General features: G+C 34.2%; 1 protein-coding gene across 1 annotated transcript in view; it reads right to left on the bottom strand.

The window, feature by feature from the left end:
- Positions 1-22,629: 22,629 nt before the first annotated feature.
- The window catches only part of EPC1 (Nucleotide-diphospho-sugar transferases superfamily protein), a 64,346-nt gene continuing 59,550 nt past the window's right edge, over positions 22,630-27,425 (bottom strand). The window contains exons 3-5 of the mRNA XM_089795412.1: positions 27,087-27,250; positions 26,859-26,929; positions 22,630-23,178 (exon numbers count right to left, since the gene is read on the bottom strand). Coding sequence (XP_089651538.1) covers positions 23,018-23,178; positions 26,859-26,929; positions 27,087-27,250 — 396 coding nt within the window. The 3' untranslated portion in view covers positions 22,630-23,017. The remainder of the gene's footprint in view (positions 23,179-26,858; positions 26,930-27,086; positions 27,251-27,425) is intronic.

The following is a 27,425-nucleotide window of genomic DNA, read 5'->3' as shown; positions in this document are numbered from 1 at the left end:
AAGAATCTTCTAAAGAAAGAATCAAATAAATCTACCTTCAAGAATGACTACTTCATCCTCTTCTTCACATTCAAATAAAGGAAAGGATCACATGGGCAAATGTCAAGCCTTAGTTGCTACTTCAAGTCAAGATTTAGGGAGATGAATTCTAGATTCAGGGGCTTCTCATCATATGACATCTTCATAGTCTATATTTTCATCATTTGATCCTTATCACACTCCACCTATCTTGATGGGAAATCATAGTTACATGAATGTGATTGGGAAAGGAACTATTGATAAGGGGGAGGATACTTCGAAGATGTGTTGTGCATACTTCACTTAAGTCATAATCTTCTTTCCATCTATTAGCTCACTCATGGGAATACAAGGAGGATTGTTAAATTCACTTTTTATCAGAGACCTGGAGACTAAAGAGATTCTTGCTACAAGAGTGGTTGATCATGCATCTAGGCTATACTATTCATATTTTTCTCATGATGATGATAGTGATTTCTCAACAGATTTTGATCACACTTCCAATGTTGACTTAGATTTTGATGAGGATTTTAGCTACTTGAACTTGGGTATTCTCACATGTGATCTAGTTCTTGAGCCATCCATTTCTCCTCCTCCTAGTGATATTGCATCTACTATTTCTCTTGATGATGCTTGTATTCACATAGTCATAGATTCACATGATTCAATGCAACAAGATATTCATTGTTTTCTAGACTCAGTTCCATGGGATGACTACTTGACAAATATTTTTAGTTTGTTTTTAGAGTCCTACATTATAGATTTGGGAGACACTATTGACAACATTCATCTTCTCTTTGGTGAAGATGATCCTTCTTTAGTTTTTGTGAGGGAGCATGTTGACCTTTATCTTCAATCTCTACTTGATCATTTGATACCATGTAAGAATTTTCTTAAGGCAATAATGCAACACCAAGGTCTAGAGGCACAAGAGGAGACAAGAGATGATCAAATGAAAATCTCAATAATGATCAAACAATAATGGATTTCATATGAATACATCATAGAAGTGCCTTGTATATAAAGGCAATCAAGATGACTAGGAGTCAGCAAAGGGATAATTATAACAACTAAGCACATGTCCACCAAGAGTGGATTATCCTTCCTTGTGCATGAATATACGTACAACAATGAGAGGATAAGAATACAAAGGTCTATCCCATAAACAGATGTAGTAGACAACATGTGCTCAATTGGGTGAAAACTACTATGTTATCTACATGACAAATCATGAATATGCAAACTCCTAGGTGTCTACATGAAAACTAAATGAATGTGCATTAACCTAAGTATACTTAAGTAAAGTGTAACTAGTAAATACTTATTAACCCCAACACTCTTCACCTATTTGTTCTTGTTGATTATCTTATTTAAAGATGATATCAATTCTATTTGATCATCATCATCTGATATTGTTAGAGTTACAAGGGTAAGAAATGTGCTTGGTGCACTTGTCTTCTTATCCTCTTCCTCTTACTTCTTCTTCTTCTTCTTTTCTTTTCTTTATCTTCTTTCTTCTTATGTTCTTCTACCTCTTTTATCTTTTCTTTTTCTTTTTCTTTTTTCCTTTTTCTCTTTTTCTTCCTTTTCTTATTTTCATCCTCTTCCTTCGTCTTCTCATCTTCTTCCTTCTTCTTCTTCTCATCTTCTTCCTCTTTATTTTTCTTCTCTTCTTCTTCTTTATTTTTCAACTCTTCCTCCTCTTTCTTTTCCTTCTCTTCTTCCTCTATTCTTCCTTCTTCCATTTCTTCTCTTCTTCCTTTTCTCTTCTTCTTTATCTACTTCTTCTTTAGAGTTGGAATCACTAGAGATATTGCTAACAATATTTGGTCCATGATCCTTAAAAGGATCTTCAATGGTGTTAACTGTAACCATAGTACTACCAATTTGCATGGTGTCTAATCCTATTGTGATCTTCGGTGCTACTATTTTTTCTTTATTCAAGTCTCCCATCATCTACACAATTGCCTTTTTAGTTTCCTCATTGACTTCCTGATAATTACCTCCTATTATTAGTATGCCTCTTTTCTTGGTTCTCAAAGATGGTTCTAGACTCTTCATTAAGCTAGCCATATGCTCATCACTTCCAACTTGCCATAGTTTCCTTCCGTCTCTTTTCGAGGCTTGTTGTCATTGCCTTCATTCTCTTCTTTCTAGGAGATTCAAGTGACTCTTTCTTTACTTCTACAAGTTTGACTGACTTCCTTTTGACCTCTACCACTTCACCTTATTTTTCTTCTAATTCCTTGGTCAGTGGTATAGTAGGTGTGATGGGTGCCTATTGCTCAGATATTGTTGCATAGAAGGCAATAGGTGTTGCAGTAGGAGGTGCATCCACTATCACTCCATCTGTTGGTCCTGCATATACCAAGGGTGGAGTGTAAACCATCCCTTGTTGACCAATTTTTTTCATGCTAGTACTAGCTTTCTTAACTGACATTCCAACTTGAACCATAGGTTTCTTCATCACTTCTTCCACTTTCTTCTTGACAAATTTTTCTAACTGGTCTTGTCTAGCTAATTGCATCAACTCTTCATATGTTCCTAACTTTTCAAACTCCTCATCTTCTTCAAGAATAGCTTGGACATATCCTTATATTTCTACTCCAATAATCTCATATCCCAAGGGTTCAACATACAATATCCTTGGTTCAACTGCCTCAATATATGCAAACTCTTTATCCACCATAAAACAAATATCTTCTTTGTGCTTTTGTATCATAGAGGGTAGGATTCTCAATCTTTCCCTCATCTCAGTATGGTAAGTCTTCATGATACATTAAGGGTTTATAAGATGCATTAATGTGTTCTAGGACACCTTATGAACCCTTAGTGGATACATTAGTGTATGGTAATGGGTCCTAGGATCCCTTATGACCCCTTTAGACTTTTTGAAATAATAATATGTATGATAAGGGGTCCTAGAACATACTAATCTATTCTAGGACCTCTTACAGATCCTTTAGACTTGTTACAATATAACAACAAGTATTAATGTATACTAGTGTATCATGTGCACTTTAATATTTTCTTTAGGGCACTAATGGATTCTAATGTTACTTGATTGGTCCTAATATGTACAAAGTGGTTATAATGGGCCATGATAGGTCTTAGGGCTACTTAGTATCCATTATGACCCCTTATGATACATTGTAATCACTCACATCCTATAAATAATGGTTAACATGTTACGTGGGGTCCTACCTGACCATTTATGGCCCATTATGATCCCTTATGATACATTACTACCAATTAGAACCAAATAGGGAACATTAGGACCGATTAAAACCATTTAGGACCCATTACAACCTCTTAGGACAAAATAGTGTGTCTTATGATGGTTGATGTGTTATAAAAGGTTATAATTGGCTCTTATGTGTTATAATGACTTCTAATGGATCCTAAGGGGTTTTGATGGGCCACAAATGGCCATAGGATCACTTAGCTAAAATTAGAACCCCTTAGGACACATTATAGTTACTACTTAAACCATTAAAAACCCTTTAGTAGATAGTAAGGGAAACTAAGGGATATATTGTGGGCTTACAATGCAATAATGTGTTTAGAGAACCCTTATGACCCTTGAGGACCATATATCATACACCACTATATGGTAGGGTGTTAAGAAATTATTGGAATTATTAATTTGTTCTAGGGCCCATTAAGACCCCTTGAAACCCCTTATTATACATGCTAAGGGGGGAGATTAGACATATTAATGTGTCTTAAGACCCCTTAGGATGCCATACTATGTACTAATCTATGATAATAGGTCCTAAAACATCATAAGGGGATCTATGAAAAATTAATGTGTTCTACTGCCCCTTATAGCTTGTTAGAACTACTTTCTCTAAATCAAAGGATTCTTATGAGTTGTTAGGGATCCTTAGGACCCTTCGCAATTCTTAGGAACCCTTACCTTACACTAATATATCAAAATGGGTCCTCAAGGTATCATAAGGGTTCTTAAGAGCTTCTAAGAATCAATATTATCTTGTAGGACCCATTAAGACCCATTACAATATCTTATGATACACTAATGAAAGGTAAGGGGTCATAAGAGGTCCTACAATACATTAATGTGTCATAGTACACCTTAAGACTCCTTATCATTTATTGGTTGTAAGAGGCCCTAAGAGGTCTTAAGGGTTCGTATGACACATTAATTTGTTATGGGAAATTTTAAGACATCTTACCATATATTAGTGTATGGTAAGGGGTCCTAAGTTTAATTATGACCCATTTAGACCTCTTAGGAACCATACGATATATACTGAGGTGTCCTAAGGTGGGTAGGGAGGGAGGTGTGGGGTAGGGACACACACACACACACACACACACACACACACACACACACACACACACACACACACACAACTACTAAATAATACAATGATAAAAATTCTAAAATGATCATGCGTAATTCAAGGGTTTAAGGTTATAATCATTGGTCCACTAGAAATCATGCTAAAGATAATGTGCTCATTTCTGAAATTTAACTGAGTTTGAAATTTCTAAAAAACCCTCAAAATCTAGAATATTTATCTTAACTCATTTGAAGTTGAAACCACTCGCAAACATCCTAGAAGTATATACCAAAAATGTAACTCAATTATAAGTAGAAAGGGAGAGTATGCAACTTATACTTAAATGTTACATTTTATGTATATTATCCCTATGCTGAAATTGGCATGACAAAGACCTATTTAAAAGGGTTTTCTAGTCTTTGTTTATCACCCCATAGGGCGTGCACACTATAGCGGGTGTGTCCTATAGGGTGAATGCGTTATTTAATCCACTACATTTTGATAGTGTGCTCGTGCTATAGCACACTTATGCTTTAGGGTGAGAGCACTTTTAAATGCATTTGAATTTACCAAGCTAAAGGCTTGGAGGACTCAAATAGGTCTAGCATGTTTTTTCTAGCAAACATACAAAAAATGCTTAACTTTTCTTGTGTGCTCTCCATCAAGTTTCCTCATGGTTGAATATCGATAAAATTAGGTTGCATGATATTGTAGATCTTTGTGTTAGCTATCTAACCATGTAATTTATTTTAAATCTAGACAATTTTAAGCCTTTCAACTATAATTTCCTTTGAATGTATGTCCATTTTTTTCTCAAAAAACACCATGTAGTATTTGTGGGGTAGGTTTTGGCTCATTTGTTAGATTTTACAAAAAGTTAGTTTTTTAAAACTAGACTCCATTTTACACACTTTAAAAAATAAATTATTTTCATTAGTTTTCAATGATTTCTAGGGAGAGCACATAGATATTTCACATTTTTGGGATGTGTCCACTTCAAAAATTTGTAAAAAAAATAAAAAATTATACACTAAGAAGTTACCTTAAAAATATGGGATAAGCTACATGGTGTTAGGTAACATTTGACAAGAGCAATTAAAGAATTTCAAAAAAAAAGTTAGCAGTTTAGGGGGGCCACACCTGACACTATGTTATGTTTTTACTGAAAAAATAATACCACTTTTTGTGCCCCCTTTTTTTGAGGGTCTTAAGTTCAGCCATTTAAAAAAAGCAGTAGTTTAGAAACTAGATTAGGAGGACTACAAATTTTGTTTTTGTCATATCTTGAAATTTTGAGTGTAGCTATCTTCAAATTCTCATCTAAGTTTAGAAATTGTTGATTTCATAAGAAAAAAAAGTAGTGTCTTATACCCTCTTTTGGTACCACAACTTTGTGCACCCACTCGATGATGAGACATTAGTGGAAATAAAAAAATTAGCAGATTGTGAGAGCCTTGATGATCCAAAGCCTTCAATTGTAGATCCTACTTCTCCGGTTGAGATCACTTCTACTATCTCGCTCGATGTTTCATATATTGTTCCAGCCATAGTTTCTTGTGATTTAGTGTTGCAAGATATTCGTTGTGATTCAATGCAAATTAATATTCCATGTCTTCCAGTTACATCTCTTGGGATGACTTCTTGAGAAACTTTGCAAGTTTTTTGTGGAGTCCTACATTGAGGATTTGGGAGACTACATTGATGACATCCATCTTCTCTTTGTTGAGGATGATCTTTCTTTTGTTTTTGCAATAAAACACTTTGACCCTCATCATTCTCCCCTTGATCATTATTTCAAGGTTGACATGATCGTAGATCCTTTGTACAAAATTTGGAGGAGGTTAATTCCACTTTAGAGAAGACATGTGAGTCTTTGGAGATTGGCATTCATGATTCTCAAACTTCACTTGAGATGTCATATTGTATGGTTCAAATTGATCATGTTGATGTGTTGGAGATTCCTATTAGTTTCCTGAGACATCCTACATTTTTTGGGTTATTCCTACTGATTGGGGAGGGTTCTTTGATACACTGTTGGAACTATTTATTCCTAAAGGGAGGAACATGATTCATTTTCCTTTGTGTAGCTTAGACATTGATCCAGGAGCATCTATCAAGGGTGTAGATTCTACATTGATGGTGGGCTTATTTGCTTCTCTTCCTACATCTTTTGAGGAGATATCTTTTTCTTTGGAGTTTGATCTAGATTCTTACACAAATCAGTTACCATTGGTTCCTTGTATGTCACCTTATTCTATTGGGATTTGTCCTAAATGTTTTGTGGCATCTTCATCAACCAATGATGTGGCAACACATCACCAGACTTCAGAAGCATCATATTATTTGGATTCCCCTTCCTTTTTCTTATCCACAATGGGAAGCATTTATGCATTTGTACTTGGTCCATATTTTTCCTAAGGGGAGAAATATTATTTGTAGGCATTGGATTATCTTTAGTCTTCAAGAACTCACCATACTTGCACAAGATTATTCATTATGGGGGGATCATATCTTCTTGTTTCCTTATTATGGAGGGATTCTTTATTGTATATGCATGATGTATGTCATAATGAGGGGTTTTGATTATTCCATCCATGAATGCAAGTTGCTTATTTTCATCTATCTTTTTGGAGGAGGGTTTTTCCCATGTGATTTTCTCTCTCTATTTGCTTTATGATAGATTGCATTTCATTGTTTTTGCATATTATACATGGGTACTTAACATGGTCTAGTAGTCAGGATTCATCATGCATTTCATCTAGTTTTTGTAAGCTTAAGTATATTCCCCTAAGTTCCACTTAAGGGGGGTGTTGGTGTAACTAAATATTACTAATTACAATTTACTTAGGATAGTGCATTTTTATATCACTTGTCATGTAGAAACCTAGGGGTTTGTATTCTATTTAAGCACATGGCGTAGGAGAAATCCAATTGCACATAGTTTTTGTCTCACACCTCGTTGTTTATGAGCTCCACCTTTGTGTTCTTATCACATTATCATGCTCTTGTTGTTGCACATACTTTGTTACACAATGGAGGATGATCCACCTTTAATGGAAATGTGATTACATATTTTCTAGTTGACAGGCTATCTCTATCATCACCTAGTTATCATGCATTGCCTATATATTTAGGCACATCTACATTGTATTTCAATCTGAAATCTGATTTGGGTATTGATCATCATTGACTCAAGTCATTTGAGGATCATACCATTTTGTGTCTCTTTTGCTATCACTTGAACTTTTGGATTTCACATTTTTATTCTTTGCCTTAGGAAAATTCTTACACATAATGTAATTTTTTAGAAATCTAATCTTAAAATTTTGATCTACACCCTATTCCATACATATTAGTAGGTGCTTATACCTTTACTATATTTTATGTTTAAAAGTATACTTTGTTTAATTCATTGAAAATATTAAAGGGGAGTTCACCATGCTTTAAAAATTAGAGGACATTGTTGTGAGTAGTTTGGTTCAATTGTTGTAGCATATTTTTTCTTCTTGTGGAAAGAGAGTTATCAAATTCATTAAGGACGAATATTAAAGGAAGATAAATCTATTTACCAACAATAGTCTAGCAAGGTTGTGTACCCAATAGACAATCCTATAAAGGGGGTGGATTCGAATAGTCTAGCAAGTTTGTGTTCCTTGTAGTCACTCCCACAAAAACAAAAGATGGGATCAAATGGTCTATCAAGGTTGTATGGTGAGTAGTCAATCCTATGAAAAAATGAGCAAAATTGAATGATCTAACAAGCTTGTATGCCTAGTAATCAATCCTACAAAGTTTTGCATGCATGTGTATGTGTGCTTATCATGAATACAATGTGCATTTCATTATCCATGAACAAATGCTTGTGTTTTCTTTGTAGATGGACTAGGGTCTATTATCTATAGATATATATGTATGTAAATATAAATCCTAGGGGTGGACAAGGGCCAATTATGCTCGTCATGGATTGCTTGCAATAAAAGTAAAAGTGCACAAATGTAGTAGAAAGGAGGGTGTATGTATGTCCCCCTCCTTATGATGACTATGTATCTATAGACATCATATGAAAGATAATCAAGGATCATAATTATTTCTTGAAAAAGGGAGAGATCTTAATGCAAAATCAATGTCACAGACTTGGTGAAGAACTTGTAACCTAATAAAATTGATAATCATGAAATGATATTTCACTCATGAGAAGACACAGTAGAAAGGAAGAGATCGTGTTAACAATACATCTACCTTCAAGAGGAGTGTCTAAACAAAGATAACAAATTTAAGAAAAAAGAGGGGAAGGAGAATGAGAATATACCTATTTAGCCCCCTTTGTTCAAGAGGGGAAGAGGGATTCTTGATGAAGGATGACAAACGTTGAAACACACAATTAAGGAAAAAAATTATAATGGACATAGGTTTGTAAATAAAGAAGAGATGGTGATCAAGGACATACAATTGCTCAAGACAACAATTGGTCATAGGAAAATAATGTTACATGATAAATAAATACCACTATATCAGGAAAATTTGATCCTTACACAAAGAGATAAAGAATGTACAAGTCGCCTTTCCCCAAAAGTGTGAAGGAAAGATACCCCATAGGGTATACAATTCCAACAACATAAAGTGTATCATATGTGATAGAAAAGACATCACATATGAAAGGAAATGAAAACTATAGGTGATATTTAAATGAAAAACATACAAACCCAATGCATGGAAAGATTTTTTTGAGCAGTGAAAATCATGCCTTGTGTGAAACAAAGCATCATATGCCAAAATATGAATGTATCATAAAATCAAGAGAGGGGACATATTATACCATCTAAATCACCACCCTATTCATCATTTATGCCTCCTGAGGTAAGGAGAGTTTTGTGGATAGAGATTTTATTCTCACCAAGGAGAAAGATCCTAAATCACCAAAACAACCCATATCATAGTAGACATAAGAGAGCATAGTAAAAAGATAATGGACACTCTAAAGAAAAAAGAGAGAAGAATATAAACCCTAAAAGGTGGATCCTTCATAATATACAAATGGTGAAAAGATAAAGTTGCACATATAAATGTAACACAATAAATCAATGTAAAATAAGGACATCATAAAGAATACACATCCATCCATGAGGAAGAAAAATGCATAAGAGGGGAGGGAAATTAGGGATAACATATTAATCTCGCTTAAGTTTTTTTTCTAGATAAACATAATAAATCAATGTAAAATAAGGACATCATAAAGAATACACATTCATCCATGAGGAAGAAAATGTTTTTTTTTTTTTTTTGGTCTAGATACAAAATATACACTTCCTAATGACCATAGTATAACAGATAGGATACCAAAGTAAGTAAGTAAGTGAGTGAGTGAGTGAGTGAGTGAGTGCATGCCTTCTTTTATAGTGATTTCAAAGCAAACCCCTAGAAGGCTCAACTCAAGAAAGTAGGAAAAAGTAATATTTAATATCGGGCCCCAAATTTATTTGGGAAAACACCTAGGAAAGGGATGACCTTGTCCCTTATCGCCCATGTAAGAGATGACCTTCTCTGTTAACCTAGGTAAGGGATGGCCTCGTCCATAACCTGGAGGCGATGGGGCCTAAAAATGGATTCCATACATAAAAAAACATTATGGTAATAGAGAAAAACATTGATATATGTAGGTGAAAACGATCAAAAATAAATTTAAAGCATGATTTATGTAGTTAGTGGGATTAAATGGAAAGCTAAGCATAGAAAATAGTGGAAACATAGAGTTTTGAGAAAGGTTGGAAGAAAGAAAAAACCTTGATTTAAGTAAATATTGCAAAAGGAAAGTGCACCGAGCTACACTAAGGAGGGCTAAAAGGTCTCAAATGAAAGTGCTTCCATTTTAAGATAGTATAGATACAAAATTAAATTACTTAAAATTTAAAGGCAAGGCAGTAAAGAGGGCACTATGTGACAAGAACAATAAGGATTTTGTAAGTGAAGGTTTTGAAACACCAGGATTTTGACCTGCTACAAAGATGATGTCGACAGAGGATGAAAATGGTTGAAATTGGAAAATATAAAAAATGCCTAGATTAGGAAATCCAATTTTCAAGATGCAATCAAAATATTAGCTTTTCATGAGGTGTTTGGGGTTGCTGACCAAACCCAAATCTGAAATATAAGTATTTATTATTTAATTAGTTGATTAGTTTTTTCAAAAGGGTTTGTAATAGGGTGGTGTCTTTTCACCCTAAAGAGATGTGAAAACCACTCAACCACATATATGAATGGTGTGGAATGTAAGGAATAAACATAACATCACAAAGTAAATCATATCAAGACTTATTATACTGCTATGTCTTCTACATTTTACTCTATTGTGAATAGAAGACTTTTTGTAGCATTTATATATAAATCAAAATTTCTTTCTATTTTAAGTTGTGGATTTGATGATTCCAACTTGATTGACCCTTTTTTATTTTGTCTCAAAGAAGATAAAGTTGTTTTTAATTTTTGTGTTTGGAAGTTATCTTTGACATCATGCAATTCAATCATTAGAATTAATGGGCACTATTAATTTTATCATATTGGTCTTCTTAAGTTGAATTCATTAGGACTAGTTCCGACATAATAAAGTAACTAAAGACATAGAAGATAAGCAATTGATAGGAAAATCAAAGTGGTTTTCTTTGTCTCACTAAAGTTCTGGGCAAAATTAAAGAAGGAATTGTCAATGTTGCCCAATAGAAGTAAGACACTTGTCTATAATCCATTATCAAAGTCTCTTTCCAAAATATTACAATCACAAAGAAGTCAACTACACCTATTATAAATAAGAAATAAAAACCCAAAAGCATTCAATACACTTAATACAAGTTTAGTAATTGAAAGATAAGTTATAAATTGTAAAGCTTACAATTCAATCTCCTTCAAGAACTCATTTCCATCTAGAGAGATCACCCTAAGTTCAAGAACAAACATCAGATAATCTTCTAAAGAAATATTTACCCAAGAGATAGTGTTGAAGTATAGGCCCGCCCATCTTGGTTTTGTAAAGCCTAAAGAGCAAGGCAAAGAGATCATATTGATTGTTCCCATTAGTTGGCCAAATCCTTTGGAAGATCCAAGCATTAAGTTAGACATCTCATAGGGAATTTCAATCTACTGATTTGGAAACCAACATTAGATATGGAAATTTTGATTTTTTAAATTCATTTTTTCATTTTAAAGTTAAACGTTTGGTTGCTTGAATACTATAGCTTCACTCAAATCAAATACACGAGGCTTAAGCCCAAATTATCTCAGCAAACTATGCAAAGAGCACCACCTGTTCATCACTCTACTACTAGCATTATTTGTTCTAGCTTTGTAAAGGCTAACAATCCTATGGAGGTCCATATGCTTAGTATCTAAGGCCAAAAAGAATCCTTTGTCGAGAACTTCACCAAGATTGGAAATTGCAACAAAATTCCAAAAGAAGCACAAATTTTGTAAATGAAATATCAAGAGAAAGTTGGTTTTGTATGCTTAATAATGGTGTGAACCATTTTCTTTATTTTACTACAGGTGCAATTAATTTTTTATTTAAGTCAAATCTTTAGATTTTTCTCTCGAGCTCATAACATTTCCCCCCAATCTCCATTTTTTGTGATTCTTGTGATGGAAAGGCATTAGATAGCCCTTTCAATTAGATAAGTGGAAGCTACAAGAGATGTCACTTGATCATCAATACATTGAAGTGTTGCATCATATCCAAGCTCTTCTAATGTGTCATTATCAAGGGTAGATTATCAACACAATCATGTGGAATGAGGTAATTTGATATAAGATCATGTAGGAATGGAAGAATGTATGCATTGTCATAGATCTAACAAATCTTGGTCCAAATTGCAATTAGCACTTGATTTTTTTTTATACGACTGTAGATCTCTAAATATGCTAGCATAGTTATTTGTACCAATGAATCTTATGATGCGGTCATTTTTAATACCTGAAATTGATTACTTATATATTTTTTATTATTGTGATGGAAAGGCATTTGGGATGGTGTTTTTTAATCAAGTCAACTCATTTCAACCCGACTTCATTTATTGATCTATAATTTTATCAGTTAAGGTGTGTTTCATTGTTATAATCATTGGTTATCTAATTCATCATTCTATAATAATTTTGACTAAGGACAATTATGAGCCTTAACAAAAAGGCATATACACATATTGCAAGAGGCTCAATCATTTTCCTCAACTTTATAGACTCATCCTTAGTTTAGAGACAAAATGTAAATAATCAATTTGGGGTAACAAACATGATTGCATCATTAGATTCATTGGTACAAATATCTATGCTAGTGTATTTAGAGATCTACAATCATATCAAAATAAATCAAGTGCCCATTACAATTTAGACCAAGATTTGCAAGATCTATGACAATCCACACATTCTTCCATTCCTACATGATCTTATATCAAATTACCTTATTCCACTTGATTGTGTTGATAATCTACCCTCAATGATGACACTTTAGAAGAGCTTGAACATGATGCAACACTTCAATGTATTGATTATCAAAATACCTCTCTTGTAGCTTCCACTTCTCTAATTGAGATCATCAATCCACCTTTTGTTGCTGAATCTAATTTTAGAGATGCTCCATTGAAATCTTTTAATTACTATATATGGCAAGTATATCAAAGTCTTTCAAGTACATCTTTGTAGGACAAGTATTTCAAATTATTTGTTGGGTCTTATATTTCAAGTTTGGGGGACAAATTTGAGGGGCTATCTCATTATTTGATCATAATCATGGCTTCGTATGACATTATCTTTATTTTCAAAGCTTGTTTAATATTGATTTCTAGATGATCTTGGTTTGTCACCTTCATCATTGATTAGGCATGTGCCTAATTTGATTATGGCACCAACATTTACCAAAAACTTGGCAACACATGAAAGGATGTCATTGATAAGATCATAAATATGGATCTTATTCCTACCAATTCTTATCTAGAATGGAAAGCATTCCTACATTTGTACTTGATCTATCTTCTTTCCAAAGGGAGAAATGTTGTTTGTAGGCATTAAATTACATTTTGCCTTCAAGCATTCACTATTTTTGAGGGATATTTCCAATTGTGTGGGAGTTGCATAGAATTTCTCTTTCCATCCCTATCTTTGTGATGGATGTGGTCCTTAGGTGTATCTTTGAGTCCTCAATTCATCACTTGTTTATGTGCATTTCCTTTCTTCTTTTCTCTAGAGAACAATTTATCCCACCAAATTTTCTACCTTGTTTTGTTTGTGAGAGTCCATTTTAAATGACTACCTAACATGGCCTACTAGCCGGGACCCACAATAATCATCATGTTCTACATCATTTGCATGTCTACAACTCCTTCAACTACTCTTAAAGAGGCAAGGGAGGTGTGCACGATTGTTGTAAATAAGGTATTTTACATATCCAATTCACTAGCAAGTCCTACTCGCATGCAAAGCTTACTAGGATCTTAAGAATCTTTCTAGAAGTCTTAAATGTCAATTAGATCTTATCTTTCGATATTTTATTCTTGGGTTTTAGGTCATTTTATAATTATTGTGTTAGTTGTCCCATTGCATAAGACTAAGACACATTGCATCCTACTTATCAACCTTGCTATGACAATACAACATATATATTTTTTGTTTGTGTAATGTCTAATTCAATTTAATTCATTGCATCTATAATCAAACAATATTATGTTCTTGTTGTTCTCTTATGTAAGGTGTATCTTGGTTTAGTAGGTGATCTTCGATGCTCGAGTTCATTGATCATTGTTAACAATAGATCCAAAGCTTGAATACGGGACTAGATAATGCTAAACTGTAATTCTACAAAACAAAAAATCATGATGATGGATCATGTAGTGTTATCCAAAACGTTGATAAATTTCTCAAAACTATTCTTACAAATTTACAATGTGTAATATCTTTTTTCCCAAGCTTCAAGAATCTTCAATACCTTTTTTCGAAAAACATAAAAACTCTACAAGTTTTCTAAAATTTCAAAAAAAAACATTTTACATATCAAGAAAGATTGTGCTAAATTAGTATTATTAAATTTTCAAATGGGTCATCGCATTCAGTTAAATGGTGTGGAAGTTATCATAGCCACTAACATTTTTCCAGTAGGGAAATCAAGCTGTTTAATTAAGGAAAGGAATGTTATATTTTTGGCAAATCAAACTTATTTATGTCGTTAACTCTTTAATCTTTCATTATTATTTGCGTGTTTCAAGTGATCCGTTATATGAGGTTACCTCGAACTGGCCAATTAAATGACTAATATTTTCATCGCGAGAAATTCTAGGCAAATACTTTATTAGGTGTTATTTACTGACTAGGTTCCTCCAGAGATTCTCTACATCTAGCTTCAATGTATAAAGTCTTGACATATTCGGATTTTTGCTTCCTCATATAATTTAAGATGTCTTCTTACTTTTCCATATGCAGATGCTGCTGTAGGAATATAAGTTGTAAATCAGCTGCTACTATTCCTCCTTCAAAAATTCGGCAATGGTAAAGTGAGTTTTGTGTTCTCACCTGCAATGATTATCTGGTTCGTGAATAATACTCTCATACGCATACACAATACCATCAAGCATCACGCAGCAATGGTCAAGGGACTTATAACCCTTACTATATTGTCTATTTCTTCCAAAAACAACAGAAAGGAGGATGAATGCTCCTTGAAGGTGTTCTCTTGTGTATAACAGATTTGTATTACTTTATGCTTATATACTTATATATTACATTCTATCTTCCTCCGTAGTAAATGAGAGAAAAAGCAAGGGCTGAGACGATCTTTGCTGATTAGGACCACTTCAATAAGGGCCCTGCTTTTCCACTCAATTGAAGTGAAATAACTATTATAATTTGCTCTAATTGATTTACTTTGCACTCTTAGTAATTTCGTTTTTTAAATGTAGATTGCTTTCACTGCTTTGGTATACCCTGCCCTGATTATTAAAAATTCTGGACGAGCAGCTTACTTGATTGAGGGTCCCAAGTCATGAAAAGTGCATTTTATGCTGCAATGCCAAATGAAGTGTACTGGCCCATGTTTATTATTGCAACATTATCCACCGCTGTTGCTAGTCAATCATTGATCTCAGCAAGTTTCCCAATTATAATGCAATCTCTGACTCTTGACTGCTTCAGTTGGGTGAAGATGGTACATACATCAAAGGAAAATGATGGCCAAATTCACTGTCTTGAAGTTAAGTTATAAACTCATGGTTGTTGGTCTTGCTATTGTGGTCAGATTCAATGGCAGTCCAGAAGAAATGCCTATGGTATGAATTATTCTCAGATCCTACATTATTCTTACTGAATTACAAAGACAGACAAATTTACTTTTCAAATCACCAAGTCAAGAAATAAATATTCCTCTTGAATAGTAGGCTCTCAACCCTTACATCACTATAACATCATGGAATATGGTAGTTGCAGTTTTATCTCTTTTCCAGTATTTGATATATATGTTTTTTACTTGAAAGTTTGAAATTGGGGTGCAAGAGTTGCTGTTTTTGGAGTCATGTTAATTACAACATGTTACTTGTTTTGCCACTCATTGTATTTGGTCTCGTAGGGGGAGTCTATCTATCAGCAATGCTGAACAAGGTGCCACAGGGAGCTTGGGTGTTATATGCAGTTTCAATATTTCTTATGATTCTAATGCACTCCTGGAATTGTGGAAGGCCGACCAAGAATGGGCATCTAACAGAGAAAACTAAGTACACAAGCCCTTCATTTTCTGATTGCCAGTGCAGGATCACATAGTTGAGGATTGTGTTCATTCTGCAGTGACCTCAATAATGGATCACCACCAATTGTGAGGCATTCTCTAAAAAAATATGGGTTCTCTTCACAAAATCATGATTATCTTGTCCATAAGGATTGTTCAAGTAACAGCAGTACTGTTAGAGGAGAGATTTCTACTGGGAAAATTTGGGCATAAGTGTGTATCTAGAAGTCTCGCACAATATGGTTATAGAGATGTGACCCCAAGGTTGGAAGCAGACAATTTTCTAACACAAGTAATCAAAACTAAAAGCGTAAAAGATCTTATCAACATTGAAAAACTTAAGGATAGTGTAAAATCATATCAGAAATTTAACGACGAGATATATGCTATGTTGCTGAACAAAACGATTTGTAATTGCAGCAGCTCAAACTGGCAAGCAATGTAAAGGCTGTGTATCTCTTCGGAAAGACCATTCTGAGGAATGGTAATGACATACATCGTTTTCTTCATACTGTAGGTCCACCATTTCCTCCGTGACAGTATCACCAGATCAGCTACTTCAAGCTGGAAGGGTGAATGGAGTCCAGAGTTTGGTGCAGGAAATTATAGTACTTAAAAATTGTAAAAATAAATAAATCTGGAGATGGCCATGATGGATATCTCAAACTGTATCTTTGGGTCTCTAACTGATTGATTTTTGTCGGTAAAATTTATTTCTTAGATCTCCTGTTCATTTATGACATCATGGTTTAGTATGTTGAGTTTGAATAAAAATATATTTTCTACTTCATATTATTGGAGACATGTTAGTTCATGTTATGCTCTTATCATCTTGCAATTGAAAAATACAGATGCTAATATATACCAAGATGAGAAATTGAGTCAGTACACGTGATGTTCCACTGTCCTCTGTATGATAAAGACAAAAATACAAAATAAGCTTTAAAGCAAAATGGATAACTCTTAGATGACTTAGAACGTCAAAATGGGTATTGAAAGTTTGTATATGTTATGTGCAAACATATTGTATGATATAAATGGCAACTCTGTTGCTTAAACACCAATCTAAATGGCATATAAGCTGAAGAAATTAAGTACATCGTATTGCAATTTGTTTTCTCTAATAATCTAACGGGATCTTTTAAAAATTTAAATACTGATATTCAACTATATTAAACTCTATCCTTTCAAAATGATCATTTGGCTAAGTTACTGATTCTGGTTCTGATGCTGATACTGATGCCGTTGCGGGATTCTGATGCATGGATGAGTGAATTTTTTATTTTTTTTTGAATCTTGCATGTGTTTGGGTGCCTCTATATATAAATTTATATATATACTATCATTTATATGTGCAATGAAATGTAAGAAATATGCAAATAAACCATTCCATAGCATGATACTTCACCACTGAGAACCTCTCTGTTGCTATTGCACAAAATCTGTATTGCATAGTAAAATTTTGCTAAGGAGAATTCTAATTGGCTAAATTTGATCTCGTTCTCTGTTTAAGCCTTCATTAATAATAATAGATAAAATCATTCAAATGAACCGGCCTGTTGGACACAAGCAAGTGATTGCAGTGCTCAGAGGTTTGGACTTTGAACAGTTACTTCAATTTTAGCATGTCCTTGTTTTAGTATGTCCTGGGCACACCAGTGCAGCACCCAAAAGCACCAGCACCCGCACCTGGCAATTTTACAAACGCACCGGTATCTTAGTCATTTGGCATGGCCAATTTAGAATATGGCACACATGAAGTAGATGTCTGTTTTTTTCTAACAAACACTTGCAATATGGATTAATAATTTAATGCCTCTCTATTTTTCATAAGATGCTCAACAATGCCGAGCTTGAGTAGGCACCCACAGGCCATTGCCCCAAAGAAACAACATCCTGCATTCTCTCAAAGTGATCATAGAATATTGACAAATCATAATGGCATGTCCAAAATAGATCTCTTAATACCTTAGTTTTTCAATGTTTAAGAGCATCCACGGGCCATTGCCTCATGGAACAATGTATTGCATTTTCCATTATTATACACTGACAGATACCATTAAGGAAAGCTCCAAGTCAGCACAGAGGAGATGATTGATGTAATTAGAGATATTGTGTTGGTACGTTCTCCTCCTCGATCCAAAACAAATTAGAGGATCTGATCTGTCTCAACTCCAAGGAGGGGTAAGCTATTACATGTGAAAATATCATATGATGTTACTCTTTATACCTTCAATCTTAACTGAAAGATTTTGAATGTACCATTGTTTGATTATTTTGACAGATCACTCCAGTTTCTCCACTGCCTTCACCGCTAAGAAAATATGGTTCTGTGGGTTATGCATCCGTTACATTGTTAATTCCATAACTTTATAATATACTGATCTGATTAACAGATTGTTCTGATCTATTCTTGATTACCAAAGTCTCTATTATATGATCTTAGCCTCCTAATAGGGATTGGTGCCAATCTTGAAGTAATTATTAGATAACTAACTAATCTCCTTTTTGTTAGTTTGGAACTAAATGATTCCTCTTGGAAAGTTGCCAATCATTAGGAGAAGGTTTAGTTTTGACTTTGGACGGGACATGTCCTTTGCCCCTTGGTTCTATACTTATGTAGGGTGTGGTTGAAGGTTAAGGACACAAACAATTAGAAGTCTGCTCCTTGATCAACTCTGCCCTCAAGACAATTCGCAGATACAGAAATTATCTCCAGAATTATAAGTATTGATTCACACAAGTCTGAATATTGAAGACTATACTCTGAAGTATAAGAGTAAGGCATAATATAAATCTGATATATGTTACAGAATTTGCAGAAACTTTACATGGTATCAGAGCTCTGGTAGTCAAACCTAAGCTCTGCAAATTAAATAATCAGATCTGATATATATCTAGCATCACTCTCCTATCTTCAATGGCATACACAATCAGACCTGAGGACAGGTTTGATGGGAAAGAACACTTTGATGCTTGGAAATTCAGAATCATGATGATTCTTGAAAAAAATAATATAAAACAATTTGTTGATTCAGCATCCAGACAACCTACTGTTGAACCTCATAAAACTATCTGGAGTAAAAGAAATAGGAAAGCCATTCAGATCATATTAGATGGAGTGAAAAATGATATAGTACCCATGCTAACGAAACATCAAACAACATTTGCTATGATGAATGCATTACTAAATGCATATGAGGTTAACAGTGCAACGAGAGTTCTCGCACTAAAAAGACAACTAAATCACATACAAATAAAGAAGGGAGAATCAATGAATTCTTACTTCCTAAGGGTTGTCAGCCTAAGAGATGAACTTGCAAGTATAGGAACCATCATTAATGACATGGAACTAACACTGATGGCTATAGATGGATTACCAGATTCATGGGAAACATTCGCACAAGGAGCAAGTTGCCAAAGATAAACTTCCAAACTTGAATAGACTCAAGGGAGATTGTCTTCAGGAAGAATCCATAAAACTAAAGGAGGAAAATTGAAAATGGAAGATGATGAACTTCATGTTCTTAATACAAATTCCTCTAAAGGCAAAAAGAAGCACTTCAAGAAGAAAAAGGGCAATCAAAAGAATGACAAACCTAAGAAAGATCTATCCAAAATAAAATGCTTCAGATGTGAAAAGTTTGGACACTAAAAATTTAATTGCCTGGAGAATTCTAAACAAGTGAACTGTACAAACATAACTAGGGAAGAAGATAACTATGATCCTGAGAATCGTGTATTGTATTCGTCACTATCAAATGAAGTCTCAAGTAAAGCATGGGTGATTCATAGTGGATCATCTAAACATATTACAGGATACAAAGAAGCACTAGACTCTGTATCAGAAAAGGTTAATGGCGAAGTCACCATTGGTGATAATTCAACACATTTCGTCAAAGGAATTGGAAATTGCACCTTGAAACTAAAGTCGAAAAATTCTCTTCTTCTCAAAGGAGTACTCTATGTACCAAGAATAAAAAGGAATCTAATTTCGGTTACAACACTTGAAGATGGACATAATGTTGCATTTATGCATAGTAAAGTAATAACCTAGGCTGAAATTCTCATTTAAAAAAGAAAAATTGATTGGTCAAAGAAAAGGGTATTTGTATGAATTAAATTTAGAACCTAGTCGCTCTATTCAAGCCTTAATTCATCAGGCTGCGAATATAAATGAAATATGGCACAGAAAGTTAGGACATCTAAATTTCAAAACTTTATCAACTATGGCGAAGATGGTTATTGGTTTACCTAAACTGAATAAAGATCACTCAAGCATATGCGAAGGATGCGCTCTAGGTAAGAACACCAAAAGTCCATTTCATGATAGCACTAGAAAAACTAACAATATTTTGGAATTAATCCACTCAGATTTATGTGGACCTATGTCTATTCCTTCTCTTGGAGGATTCTGGTACTATATACTTTTTATAGATGACTTCTCTAGGAAAACTTGGATTTACTTCTTAAAATGCAAAGAATCAAAAGAAATCCTAACGAGATTTAAAAAATTTAAAACCTTAAGTGAAAACTTATCAAGACATAAAATTAAAACTCTTAGAATTGATAATGGAGGGGAATACACCTCAGATTTGTTTAAAAGGTTTTGTAAAGAAACAGGAATTAAGAGGGAGTATACCGTTTCTTATAACCCGCAAGAAAAGAGGGTAGCAGAAAGGAAGAACAGAACAATTATAGAAGCTGCTAGAGCTATGATATTTGATCAAAATCTATAATATTATCTTTGGGTAAAAGTCTCTTGTACTGTTGTCTATATTCAAAACAAAAGTCCTCACTCCTACCTTAGAGATAAAACTCTTGAAGAAGTCTTTACTAAGGTTAAACCCAATATAAGTCATCTTAGGATTTTTGGGTGCCCTATATATATCTATTTTCCAAAAGAAAAGAGAACTAAGTTAGAACACTCTGGGAGGAAAGGTATTTTTGTAGGGTATAGTGAAACATCTAAAACATATAGGATTTTCATACCTAGTCAAAAAAATATTGCACTTAGTAGGGATGTAATTTTTGAAGAAGATTTAGCATTCAAAAGAGCCCTAAGTTCTGAAGAACCCTCTCCTTTACCTAGTTCTGAAAGAAATACCGAATCTGAGTCTCAGAGGGAGAACATGGAAGAAATTGAAGATGAAATTCAAAACCTTAATCTTGAAGAAACTCAAAATTCTAAGAAAAGAACACTTTGGACCATTAAAACAGTAGAGGAAGCACAAGACTTCACTGCACCATTTGGAACAGTCAGAGAAAGCAAAAAACCCAAAAGATTTTCTAGTCATACAACAAACATAAATGATTTGTCTAAATAAGAACCAACCAATATTTCAAATACTATTAAACATACAACTTGGAAAGAAACTATGACAGAAAAATACCAATTCATTATGAAGAATGATGTTTGGGAAATTGTTCCAAGACTTGAAGGAAAATCTGTTGTTTCTTCCAAGTGGACATTTAAAATAAAGCATGATACTGACGGTAGTATTGAAAAATATAAATTCAGATTTGTAGCTAGGGAATTCTCTTAGAAAGAAGGGATTGATTATGAAGAAACCTTTGCTCCTGATGCCAGATACACCTCTGTAAGAGCAGTCCTAACTATCGCAGCATCAAAGGGATGGAAAATACATCAGATGGATGTAAAAACAACATTCTTGAATGGAAAGATTACATAAGAGGTATATTTGGAGCAACCTGAAGGATTTGAAACTCATGATCCTAACGTTTTTGTTTGTAGGCTCAAGAAAGCTCTCTATGGACTTGGTATGAAAGAATTGATAAGTATCTCATCAGCTTAGGATTCTCTAAAAATGAAGCCGATCCAAATCTATATTATAAAAGGGATAAAAATGATATGGTAATTTTAATACTGTATGTTGATTTACTAATAACAGGTGATGATCATCTCATAGATCAATGCAAGAAAGATCTAATTAGAGAATTCGAAATGAAAGACATGGGACTCCTTCATTACTTCCTAGGACTAGAAGTACAGCAGAATTCTAATAGTATTATACTTAATCAAGGGAAGTATACATTAGATATTTTGAAGAGATTTGGAATGTAGAATTACAAGTCTATGTCTTCTCCAATGGAGACTAATCTACATATACTTAAAGAAGCAGCAACAAAATCACCTTTCATAGATTCTACTCTTTGAAGACAGATGATTGGGTCCCTTATGTACTTGGTAAATAAAAGACCTGATATATGCTATGCTATTAACGACCAGATATATATATATATATATATATATATATATATATATATATATATATATATATATATATATATATATATACACAGAAATTATCTCCAGAATTATAAGAGTAAGGCATAATATAAATCTGATATATATTACAGAATTTGCAGAAACTTTACATACATAGCATTCACAGAATTGTCCAACCAAAGACACAAATAATAGATCTTGTACTAGTTTCAGAAATAAAAGGGATATTTACTGATACCTGGCATGACAAATTAGGCTAATGAATAGAAAGATTAGGGAATTTGGGCATCAAAGTCAGATGGACCAAGTTGGCAACAATGCAAAAATTGCATTATAAGAATTGTGAACTTCAATAGCTTCAGTTTAGCAGCAATACAAGATCTGCGATTGAAGATTAATGAAAGCCTTAACACACTTTCAAAAGTATCCAGTAAAAGCGGGTCTTCGTATACCCGCTCAAGATGAATAAAGCATATTTTAAGGGTGCTTCTCACCTTCAAAGTACACTTCAATTTAACTATATAATATGCAACCCAAATCAACTATCTATCTATATTGATGGAAATCTGCAGCAGAACTTGAAAAACTTAACTCTAAAGTTCACCCAGCAACCTAATGAAGGTAGTATATGGTACAACACACAAAATACATCAGCAGATTTCGGCATCAACAAAAAGCTCAGAAACAATAGCACAACTACCAGAACATTTTGTGGCGAGCATCAACAGCCTTGACACTACCTGCCACTAAGGGCATATGCCCATATAGAGAAACAAAATCATTCAAGCAACGAGTTCGTCTTTCATTGTGTCCCTGTAAGCTACTAATCCCAGTTGAGCCAATCTCAAAAATTTGACCTGCAAAATAAATCAGTCATAATTAGCAAGTCTCTTGTTCAGTCAAAAATTTAAAATGTAGTGCACATTTCCCGAAGTACAGAAACAACAAAAAGTATAATTCCAAAAAGTCTACAACCCCACAAGAAAAATTCTTTAGAATAATGTTCCTACATTGCCCAAAAAGAAAGTAGACTAGTCTCAATTTCTAATCCACCAAAATCACATGCAATTTACACATAACAAATGCAACTATCACAAAGGATCAGATGTTTAATAAGAATATTTGCCATCAAATTTGATATATTCAATAGACCATGGAGCATTTATATTTTTAACAGCTCCATCACAATCAAGTAATGAGACGGATATTTGAAATAAACCCACTGACAGAGCTCCAAACCATTGTGTGGTTAAAAAACTAAATATAAGAGAATAGGAAGAGTATTCCACTCACAGAAAGGTAATAAGATATTGCTTAAATTAAATATACATCTAGAAAATTATCTTGCAAACATACTGATACAACTCCTAGTCATTTGGAACATGTTTACATATGATATAGCCATACATTTTCATTTACTCTCATGCCTGAAATGAACAGGTGCCATCATAAACTGATTTTAAATGGTATATCTGTACCTCAAATCTCCGTCTGACTATTATATAACTCTAAGTAGAGATGATCGAGCACATCTGAGATCATATATTAATTTTTACATTAAAAACAGGCATTAAAAGAAAGGACACATATGGTCATTAAGGAAGGTAAAAATGCTTTCTTTGCAGGCCTTACCGAATTGTAGCACTACAATCAGATGACAATGCAAGATACTGACTGGTAATTTCCATACTGAAGTGCCTGCTCTTATGTTGCTGTTGAGTTTCCTTGGACATCAAAATCCTCCACTTTATATTATATTACCTTTTCAATGTACTAAATGTAACCAACATGATAAGCTTGTCAGGAACTATTCTGATTCAACACGCAGAAAAGCAAAAGAAGACATGTTGCCATGTGAAGTAGGTTTATTGACAATACAGGCTGCGGCCCTAATATAAAATAGGGTTTAATATCAACTAATGAAATGGACCCACAGATAGATTTTTGGCAGGCTTCGATATTTAGTAGAAGTCATCCTGAGAACAAACCGCACTTGAAAGTTTATCTTCGCATGATTGATTTTTCCTTTTTTCCCATTATTGTTTGTGATTCTACTACTTTAAGAACATTGTGGAAAGTATCCTTTGTTAGAGGTATTGACTCTCAGAAATGTCTAACGGCTTCTTTTATCAGGATCTTGCTAAAAGGCTGCACTAACAAACAATGTCTGCAAAAAAAAATGGTATTTATTGTCCTCATTTGCATTATTGATCTAATGTTTGGCAGTGAAAACATTTTATTGTAAGTTTCAAACTGGTTCATTCTGGTCAGTAATTTCAGACTTGTTGACTGTCATCCTCAAGATTTCTAGAAATGCTTATAGGCATAGTTTTCTGTTTTCTGGAATTCCTCAGATGCTGGCGCAGTTGCTTAAGGATGCACGGATGCATTTGGGTCCTGCACCGATGCGCACAGGAAGCTCTTCCAGCAACCGTGGATGCGCACGGGATGTGTCCCAGAGCATCCGGAGAGAACCTAGACAGCATCCAGGCGCATCTGAAGAGCATCTGTGTAACAAAATCTATAATGTTTCTTTCAATTGATGGCAGATTATTCATAACAAGATAGCTATGTATAAGAATTCTGAAGCAACCTTTATCTATATAATAAATGACTGCAGTACTGATTCACAGAGCTAAACACAGATAAATCTGCAATTAATTGTCTGACCTTAACAAGCAGGAAACTGTCAATTCTGGGTGCTTGATGAAGACAATACCTTATATATTGAACAGCCTACATGTTTCAGACAATACGTTATATGTATGTTGTGTGTCTATATATATACATGGACGCACCCAAATGCATCCAAAATCCAAAAAAAATAATTGTGCATCAGCACCCCGCACCCACATCAGTATTAGAACCAGCATCTTAACTTAGTTCTTTTGTACACTCTACTACCAAAATAAAGAACATGAAAATTTGATGCACTTTACAGCTTTTTTATTTCACCTAATGGATTCTATTATACAAATGTTAACATTGCTGGAATTCACATACTCAAGATGATTTATTATTTGAGGCATTTATGGGAACTCAAAAAGTAAAAAGAAAGTATTTGAAGTCCAGAAAATGAATCATTTTCTCATAGTTAAGAAACACACACTAAACTAAGAATCATCATAATTTTTAATAGTTTAAAAAGTTAGAACATAGCATCACGATAACAGGGAGTGAAATGGGTCATCTTATTGATCAGGTAATCAACAAGAATTTATATTGAAGAAAACTGAAATGGTTGAAATCCTCGAAAAAGTCAGATATATCCTCAGGTCAGATGGTCTGGAAAATATTGAGATTTTTAGGTCAAGGGCTTTAATTGAGGCTTATATAGGAGCAAGTTGGGGAACTTGATTGGAAAACAATTCGTTCCACACAGTAATTGTCATGTAGTACTTTCAAAACAGTGATTTGTCGACTGGAGTTGTAGAGCGGACTAAAGAGGAGACTGATCATGAAGAACTAGCTCCTGTTTGCCAAGAAGGGATTGGAGTTGTGGAGTGGACTAAAGTGGAGACTGATCATGAAGAACTAGCCCCTGTTTGCCAAGAAGGGATTATGGTCTTAGGAAAGGAAATCCCTTTTTTTCACCAGAAGAAAGAGTTGGCATACTTCTACAATGATTCAACCATGGTTGTTACCAGTCTCAGGGTCAACCATAGAAAAAACTTGAGAATTTCAACCAATTTTCTATCCCATCTCTTTTGGATAGCATTCTACGGAAGGAAGCCAACAGGGTAGAGGCTGATCCTTGGGTACTGTTCTGGTATCATGAGGATAGCTCAGAAGAATCAATAGGGTTTGTGCAGATGGTTTTGGCGGTTCAATGGACAACTGCATCTGCATCTGGTCATGAGCTCAAGTGGAAATTCATCCAAACTTTCACAGGTGGAGATCTGTGTTAAAATCTCTAGGGTACATGTGACATGCTCAAATGCACAAAAGATTTGAATGTTGAATCATGTAAACTATTAGATTCAATTGTGGAAGTGGCATTGGTGAGGCCAATACAAGGGAAAGAGATAACACCTCATTTATTGCAACTAAGCCTAAGGACACCCTACGAGGGGAACTTACCAAAGTGGATGTACTTAAATGGCCAAGCCATAGGATTCCCATTATGGAGATCCAAATACAAATCCCCGAGTGACATCTCTGAGCCCAGGCACATGTTGCAGCAGGATCCACACAAAGTTGTAAGTGGCATCCCCCTAATTAAGTTGTATTTCTGCAGGCCCCGAAACGAATAACCCACAATAATGAATCATCTAAGTTTTTTTAAATTATCAGATATCACTACCATATGGATCATCAAATTGCATCTTAAACGACTTTAAGGTAATTAACTAATCAAAACATTATTACATATAAATTGTTGCACCTATGCAGAAAGTTTAACAGCTGATTTCAATGCTCTGAGCAGATACAAGAAAACAAGGAAAGGGGCAACTTATGCCTAAAACACTGTTACATCATTTAAAAGACAGAGCATTGAATGCATAATTGCATTACATCTTGTACCACGTTCTCTTACCTTTCACCCAGATGGGAGGAGCACCAGTTGCATTTGCAACAAGGAAAGACATTGCAATGTCTTCACAATTCCTGTCATATTGAGCGTAAATTAAAAATCGGACTAATGTAATCACAATTTATTTAAATCATAAACATGTGAAATTAAAACAGAACAATTCACAGTTCACATCAAAGAGAGCTTATGAAAAGCACACATTCAAGCAATTAGTGCAAATGCATGGCATACCTTTCCCTGATTACGTAATCTCGAATAGCTTCTGGCATCTGATTTGTGTACATATCTAGGTACTTTTTGTGTAAAAAAGCTGCCTTGGAAAGCACCATGCTGTATGAGCCCATCCACCACACAGACCACCATCCCCCATATGTGAAATGTTTGGCATCATTTTTCTGCATAAACCAGAAATGTATGATAACCAAGAAGCCATGAGAATTTTCTTGCAAATAGTGAGAACTGTTTCTTGTAAAAAATGCAATTAAATAGTAACTCATTATAGCCCAAATTAAACAATACCGGTGATTGTCCAGTCATTTATCAATTCAACAGTTCATTCATGAGAGGAAG

This window comes from Cupressus sempervirens, chromosome 8 (genome assembly GCF_028749045.1).
Source record: "Cupressus sempervirens isolate cs-2001-9-10 chromosome 8, ASM2874904v1, whole genome shotgun sequence".
NCBI lineage: Eukaryota > Viridiplantae > Streptophyta > Pinopsida > Cupressales > Cupressaceae > Cupressus > Cupressus sempervirens.
The sequence above is the reverse complement of the archived record's forward strand: the minus strand, read 5'-3'. Positions and strand labels throughout refer to the sequence as shown.